General features: G+C 70.2%; 1 protein-coding gene across 1 annotated transcript; it reads left to right on the forward strand.

Annotated features, from left to right (window-relative positions):
* Window positions 1-4,930: 4,930 nt before the first annotated feature.
* CRABP2 (cellular retinoic acid binding protein 2) lies at window positions 4,931-7,976 on the forward strand (the record flags this gene model as incomplete). The annotated part of the gene is given in 3 exon segments (XM_083813181.1): window positions 4,931-5,368; window positions 7,631-7,702; window positions 7,705-7,976. Coding segments are annotated over 3 exon segments (414 nt in total). The 5' UTR covers window positions 4,931-5,298.
* Between the last annotated feature and the right edge of the window lie 5 nt (window positions 7,977-7,981).

Here is a 7,981-nt window from a genome sequence, read left to right on the forward strand (position 1 = left end):
CCTGGGGAATGGCGCGAGGGGGCCGCAGCGGGGGCGCTTTGCAGGGGCGTCCTCGGCCCTAAAATGACCTTGGGGGGGGGGTCACTGCAGGCTGGGGACACCCCAAGGGGGCTGCTCCGAGCCCCCAAGGTTTTTGCCCTCCCTGCAGGACCTTAAAGCCCCCCTCAGTGCCCCCCCCGGGGGGCTGTGCCCCTGCTCCCCCTCCTCTAAATCCCGCTTTTTGCGCCCCGGTGGGGGCTGCGGGGAGGGGAGAGGTGCTGCTGCCTGGTGCTGAGCGGCCAAGCCCGGGGGGGGGGGGGGGTTTTGGCCCGGGGGGGGGCTGGCAGCCGGCACCCGCCGCCCGCTGCGTCCCACACCCCCTCCTCGTGCCAGCCACGAGCCGTCCCCGTCCCCCGTGTGCCCCCGGGACCCCCGACCCCCTCCCCTGCATGGCCCCAGCCGGGGGGGCGGGGGGCAGAGCTGTTGCTGCCCCCCCCACACCCCGTTTTCACCCCCCCAGCCCCACCTCGGAGGGAGGCCGGGAGCGAAGGAGGCGATGGCCGGCACGGGGCGGCCAAAACCAACAAGGCCCTGCCCAGGTCCCTGGCCCGCGGCCGTCACCGCCGCCTCTGCGGGGGCCAAACCGGCTCCGGGCCTGGGGGGGGGCGTGGGGGGGGCTCGTCACATTTTCCAGGGTTTTTCTTTTTTTTGGGGGGGGGCGGGAGTTCGACGCCTCCCTGCTTGGCTCCCGGAGCATCCCTGGCGGGAGGCACGGGGGCTTTGCGCGGCGTGGCCACGTCCCCACGGCGCTGCGAGCCTGCAGATGTTGGGCCTCGTTAAAAAAAAGCTCTTTTGTTAAAAAAAAAAGCTCGTAAAAAGAAAAAAAAGTTAGTTAAAAAGCTTTGGGGGCTGCCGGGAGGACCCCTGGGGGCCCCGGACGCGAAGGAAGACACCGAGGGGGGATTTTTAGGGGGGTCCACAGTGCCCCTGGGTGCACACCGCGTGCCACGAGGCCTTTCATTTGGGGTTAAACCACCGGGATTTTGTCATGGCATCCCGGGGGGGGGCACGGGGGGGGGGGGTCCTGGTGCTGTCCCGGCCCCATGCGACCGAGGCGGGTGAGCGCGTGTTCGGCGGGCACGATGCCGAGCCTGCAGCGTGCCGGGAGGGGACGGGGGGGGGGCTGCCGGAGCGCGGGGCACGAAGGAAGGTGAGGAACGGGGAGAAGCTGGGGGGGGGGGCCCTTTGTGTCTGGGCCGGGTTTGGAAGCAATTAGAGCTGGGAGTTGACGAGGCGGGTTGTAAAAGTGCCGGCCGCTCAAAGCCGGCGCGTCCGGGGAAATGAGAACCATGCGGCGCGGCCCCAGCCTGCCGGCGGGCGCGGGGAGAGCCCCCCGAGCTGGGGGGGAGCTCCTCGGGGGCCGGTGTGGGGTCACAGCGGGGGGACGGGGGGACAGGGGGGCTCCGGGCCCAGTCCCGGGGGCGCCGAGCTGGGACAGGACTGGGCACGGCCACGCCACGCACCTGGAGGGGCTCCAGGCTCCGTGCCCGAGTGCCGCGGGTGCTGCGTGGGGACGGGGGCGTCCCCCAAAAGGGGCTCGGGACCGTGGATCGCCTTCACCCCCGTGGGGGGGTGGCCGGGGGGGGGCACCGCTGGGGATTTCTGCCCTTCGCAGGGATTTTCGCAGCTTGGCACAGCGACGGGCCGGGGCCAGCTGCTCCCAGAGGCCGATGCCGGGCGCGGGGACGTTTCTCCTCCGCGTCTCCGGCTCGATGCCGGGCCCAGCGCTGCAGCGGGGGCCGTGCCGGACGCGGCTTGTCGGGAGCGGGGAGCTGCGGGGAGCTGCGGTGTCCGTCCATCCGCCGGGGCCCTGCCCGCCCCAGGGCCGCCGAGGAAGGGAGCGGGGAGGGATGGCGGCGGGGCTCGGCCGCCCTGCCCCGCGCCGATTCCTTCCAGATGTGGGGCCCGCGGGCTTTCCGCCCGGCCGCCGCATCCTGCGCGGCCCCGGCCTGCGGGATGGGGCGCGGAGGGGGGTAGGGGGGGTTGGGGGGCTCCGTGCTCGGGGCTCTGCCCCCACCCAGACCCCCCCCCCTGCACCCGGTGCGCGGCCCCGCAGCCGGTTCTCCTGGAAATGTGGCATTTTTCTCACTTTTCCCCAAAGACGCGGGCAAACTTTCGGCATTACTCATGCCTCCGCATGGGGGGGGGGGGACGGACAAGGCTCCTGTTACGCAGGGATGAAGGGGCTCAGGCCCCCCAAAACCCCCCCAGCTCTGCCCGGTCCCCAAAATGGGGGGCTCGGCCCCCTGCCAGCAGCCCGCGGAGCATCGGTGCGGCTGTAGGTAAGGTTTTGTCAGCGCCTTTGTTACAAATCCTGTTCGCCGGGGGATTAGAGGCTCGCTGCAAGCCGGGGCTTGGCTCCTGGAAATCACGGCCCAGAAGTTTGGGGGGCGAGGGGGACGCGGCCAGGAGGCCGCGGGGGGCAGGGGGGCGGCGGCGGCCCCTCGGAGGGGCAGGAGGGGAGGTGGAGGCCGTTTCGGGCTGCACGAAGCGAGCTCCTCGTTCTTCTCCTCCTCGTTTTTCAGGCGGGCTGAGCACCGGCGAGGCCTCCGGCGCCCGGGAGGTGTTGGGGACACCCCCGCTGCCCCCCAGCACCCCAAATTTACCAACCCCGGGAGCCGGCAGCGACCCGCGGGGCTCGGAGACAGCAGCGGGGGGGCCGTGGCCGCGGCTTTCCCCTCCGCCACCTCGCAGAAGCCTCCATTTCCACCCCAAACCGGCGCAGCGATCCGGCTCCTTCCATTTCGGGGCTGCCCATGAACCGAGCACCGGTCGGGGCTGCCGATGGGTTCGGGCTGTGATGCCCAGGGACGGTGCCACAGCCCCTTTTACCCCTCACAGCCCCATTTACCCCTCACAGCCCCATTTACCCCACACAGCCCCATTTACCCCACATGGCCCAATTTTCCCCACACAGCCCAATTTACCCCACACACCCCCATTTACCCCTCACAGCCCCATTTACCCCTCACAGCCCCATTTACCCCACACAGCCCCATTTACCCCACATGGCCCAATTTTCCCCACACAGCCTGATTTACCCCACACAGCCCAATTTACCCCACACACCCTGATTTACCACACACAGCCTGATTTACCCCACACAGCCCGATTTGCCCCACACAGCCTGATTTACCCCACACAGCCCAATTTACCCCACACACCCTGATTTGCCCCACACATCCCGATTTTCCCCACACATCCTGATTTACCCCACACAGCCCCATTCACCCCACACATCCCGATTTACCCCACATGGCCCAATTTACCCACACGGCCCGATTTCCCCCACACAGCCTGATTTACCCCACACAGCCCCATTTACCCCTCACAGCCCCATTTACCCCTCACAGCCCCATTTACCCCACACAGCCTGATTTACCCCACACAGCCCGATTTGCCCCACACAGCCTGATTTACCCCACACAGCCCCATTTACCCACACAGCCTGATTTACCCCTCACAGCCCCATTTACCCCTCACAGCCCCATTTACCCCACACAGCCCGATTTACCCCACACAGCCCCATTTACCCCTCACAGCCCCATTTACTCCACACAGCCCCATTTACCCACACAGCCTGATTTACCCCACACACCCCGATTTGCCCCACACAGCCCGATTTACCCCACATGGCCCAATTAACCCCACACACCCTCATTTACCCCACACACCCCGATTTACCCCACACAGCCCCATCTACCCCACCCCACACCTTACTCCACGTCTCAGCGGGGAAAAAAAGAAACCCCAGAAAAAGGATCCGTCCCCCTCGAACCGTGCCCGACCCCTCGGGGCTGTAATCCCGCAGTTAATCCCCTCGCCTTCCCCCCGGCCCGCAGCCAAAGCAAACTTCCCGCAGCGCCACGCGGGCCGGGGGGCTTCTTCACGGGGGGGGGAGCACGGCCGGGACCCCCCCCAGCAGGGCAGGGATTAATCCCCAGGGATGTTCGGGGGACGCGGGCAGGTTTTGGGGTGCTGGAAGGTTTGGGGGTGCGGGCAGTTTGGGGGGGGTGGGAGCAGTTTGGGGGGGATGCAGACATTGGGGGGATGCGAGGGGATTAGGGGGAGGGGGCAGATTAAGGGGAGGGAGGCAGACTAGGGGGGTGTGGGCAGATTAGGGGCCGTGGGTGCAGATTAGGGGGGGTGGGGGCAGATTAGGGGGATGGGGGTAGATTGTGGGGATAGGGGCGGATGAGGGGGATCGGGGCAGATTAGGGAGATGGGGGGACATTGGGGGGATAGGGGCAGATTAGGGAGATGGGGGGACATTGGGGGGGTGGGGGCAGATTAGGGGGATGTGGGCAGATTGGGGGGATGTGGGCAGATTGGGGGGATGTGGGCAGATTAAGGAGATGGGGGCAGATTAGGGAGGTGGGGGCAGATTGGGGGGGGTGCAGGAGGTTTGGGGGGGGACGCGGGCAGATTGGGGGATTTCAGGTACGGGGGGGATGCGGGCAGCTGGGGGGGGATGTGAAAGCTTTTGGGGGGGGCAGTTTGGGGGGGGCAGTTTGGGGGGACGTGGCAGATTAATGGGGTGGGGGAAGTTTGGGGGGAAGGGGGCAGTTTAGGGGGGTAGGAGCAGTTTGGGGGGGGTGGGGGCAATATGGGAAGGACGGGGGCAGTTTGGGGGGGGGCAGTAGGGGGGATGGGGGAACTTTGGGGGAGATGGGGACAATTTGGGGGGGTGGGGACAGTTTAGGGGGGACGGGGGCAGTTTGGGGGGGACGTGGGCAGTTCGGGGGGGGTGGGGGCACTTTAGGGAAAACGGGGGCAGTTCGGGAAGATGGGGGCACCCCGGGGGGGGGGGTGCCATCAGCCGGCCCCCCCCCCCCTCCCCACCCCCTTCCCGCAGGGTGTCCCCATCCCCGGGGGGGGGGGGGGGGGGTTGCGGGGTGGGGGGTGGGGGGGCTCCGGGACCGCTCCCCCCGGTGCTGGGCCCCGCAGGTGAGCGCGGGGCACCCCCGGCAGCGGGGCCGGGGCCGGGGGCGGAGCGGGCGGCCCCCTCCCGGCCCCCTCCCGGCCATAAAACGGCGGCGCGGGGCCGGGACCGGGAGCAGCGGCGGTGCCGGGACCGGGGCGGCCCCGGGGTGCGGAGCGGAGCAGCCGGTGCCGGTTCCCCCCCCTTCCCCCCCCCCCAACCTCGTTCCCCATCGCTCCCGGTGCCGCTGTCCCCCCCCCCCCCCCCCCATACACACCCCGCCACCTGCTCTCCCCCCCCCGCCCCGGTGTCCCCCCCAGCCCCCCCAGCCCGCAACGATGCCCAATTTCTCCGGGAACTGGAAAATGAAGAGCTCCGAAAACTTCGAGGAGCTGCTCAAAGCGCTGGGTGAGTGCGAGCCCCCCCCCCCGCCCCGCACCCCCCCGGACCCCCCCTTTCAGGGCCTGCCGGTGCCCCCTCCCCCCCCCCCCCCGGTTTCCCCGGAGACCCCCGGTGCCCCCCCCCCCCCTTTCCCCCGGTGCCCCCCAACCCCTCCCCGCTCTGCTGGAGGCTGGGGGCAGGCAGGGGGCCGGGGGGGTCCTGCCCCCATCTCCCCCTCCCCAAAACCCCATTTATTTATTTTTTTTTTGGGGGGGGGGCCGAGCCCCGCTGCCCTAAACCCTTCCGGGGGGGGGAAACTGAGGCACGGCGGGGCCAGGCTGCCTGTCCCGCTCCCCGGGGGGGGGGGGGGGGCAGCAGCTCAGACCCCCCCCCACCTGCACCATGCCCCCCCCCCCCAAGTCCTGCCTGCCTCAGTTTCCCCCCCGCAGCGGCCACCCCTGGGGCAGGGACCCCCAAACTCACCCTGGGGACCCCGCTGCCTGCGCTGTCCCCCGCACACCGACCCCCCCCCGCACACCGAGCCCCCCCCGCACCGACACCCCAAAAGCACCCGGGGGGGGAGGTGTGATGCCCCAAAATGCCCCCCCCCCACTGGGCTGCCTCCCCCCCGCCCCAGGGCTCGTTTCTGGCCCCCTCCCGGTGCCGTGCGCCCTCAGCTCGGGGGCGCTGGGGGGGTCCCCAGGGTTTGGGCAGGGCCGGAGCCCCCCCAGCCCCCCCCCCGGCGCTCCCCTCTCTCTGACCCCCTCCCCGCCTGCCGAGGAGCCGCAGGAGCAGAATATTTTCCAGGTTAGGGGATCCGGAACGAATACTTCAGCGTAATTATCACTTTCTTGGATTTCACTCCCCGCTCCCCCCCGTCGCCCCCTCTCTTCCCCCCCCCCCCCCCAGTCACGGTGAGGCTGGCGGGGTGGGGGGGGGAAAACCTCAGCAGGAAAATAAATCCGCCAGCCCGCGGCCGAACGCTTTTCCTTTCCCACGCAGCTCGGGGGGGGGGGGCTCCTGCCACCCCGCAGCCCCCCGTTTCCACCTTTTTTTGGGGTGCAGCCCCCACCCGCGGGCGATGGGGCTGGGGGCTTCAGCCCCTAGGGCGCCGTGCCCCCCCCCACCCCCCCCCCTTCAGCTTTTGGGGCATTTTCTCCCTGTGCCCCCCCCCCCCAGGGGAAGGTGCGGTTGCAGTGTGAAGCTCAGCATCACGGGGGGGGCACAGCCGGGAGCAGCCCCCCCCAGCGATGCGTTTGTCCCCGGTGCAGGATTTATCCCCCCCCCCCCGAGCTGCCCCGGCCCCTGCGGGGATGCTCAGCGCCACGTCCCCGTCCCTGCTGTGGGGCTGGGACTGACCGTGTCACCCCCCCCCCCCCCCACAGGGACCCCCTCTGGGGGGGGGTGTGGGTTTTTTTTTGGAGGGGGGGGTCAGGGGGGGTCCTGGCCAGGCGCCTTTGTCCCCTGGGGGTCACGCTGCAGAACAATGTCCCCAAAGAGCAGCTCCCCGGGGCGCGGGGCCGCCTCGGTGACGGGGGGGGGCGCGGGGCCGTGATGGATGAGCCCCTCGGGGAGCGAGGACAAAGCCCCAGCTGCCTGCAGTCAGAGGGGGGGGTGCAGCGAAGGGCATGCCCCCCCCCCCCCCCCAGCCCACCAGATTGGGGAGGGGGGGGGGGACAACCACCCCCCCCCTCCCGGGGCAGGAGCCGGGCGCCTCGTCCCCAGCGTCACCCCTGCACCCTCCCCGTCACCCCCGGGCCCTCCCCACGCATCCTGCCCCCCCCCCGCCCCCCCCAGCCTTTGCCAGCAGGTAACGAGGGCCAGATGTGGCCCAGATGTGTCGGGGGGGGCTCACGGATTTCCTCCCCCCCCCCCCCCCCCCAAAAAAATACGTTGCCCTGAGCTGGCCGCAGTGCTCGGGGTCCTTCCAGGATCAGCGCCAAGCGTGGGGGGGGGGGCGCAGCCACATGCGTCCCCCCCCAGCCACGTGCTCCAACCCCACGGGGGGCTCCTGGCACCGAGCCTCGAGCGCAAAGGGGGGGTTGTGTGACCTCGTGCCCCCCCCCCCATCTGCAACCAATTGAGCCGGAGGCATCTGGGGCTTTGAAATGGGGCCGGGGGGGCACCGCCGCCGCCGCCGCCTGGGGGTCACTTAACCTCCCCTCCGCGGGTCACGGCGCGGGGACGGGGAGGTCGGGGGCCCCCCGGAGCTGGGAGGGGATGGTTGGGGGTGTGGGGTGGGGGGAGGGCTCGGTTCTGAGCCCCCCCCCCCCCCCCCTACGCCCGCAGGCGTCAACATGATGCTGCGGAAGATCGCGGTGGCGGCGGCCTCGAAGCCGGCGGTGGAGATCAGGCAGGACGGGAGAGCTTCTACATCCGCACCTCGACCACCGTGCGCACCACCGAGATCAGCTTCAGGATCGGCGAGGAGTTCGAGGAGCAGACGGTGGACGGGCGGCCCTGCAAGGTGGGGGCCGGGCCGGGGGGGGGCTCATCCCCACCCCAAATGTGTCCCCCCCCCCTCACATTCCTAAGCGGGGAGCCAACGGCCCCGTCCGTCCTGCGGCGCGGGCACGGGTGGTGCCGCGTGGCCGGGGCGTGGGGGGCTGATCGTGGCCCCCCCCCCTTACCCTAAAGCCC

The sequence above is a fragment of the Anser anser genome, assembly GCF_964211835.1.
Source record: "Anser anser genome assembly, chromosome: 28".
Taxonomy (NCBI): Eukaryota; Metazoa; Chordata; class Aves; order Anseriformes; family Anatidae; genus Anser; species Anser anser.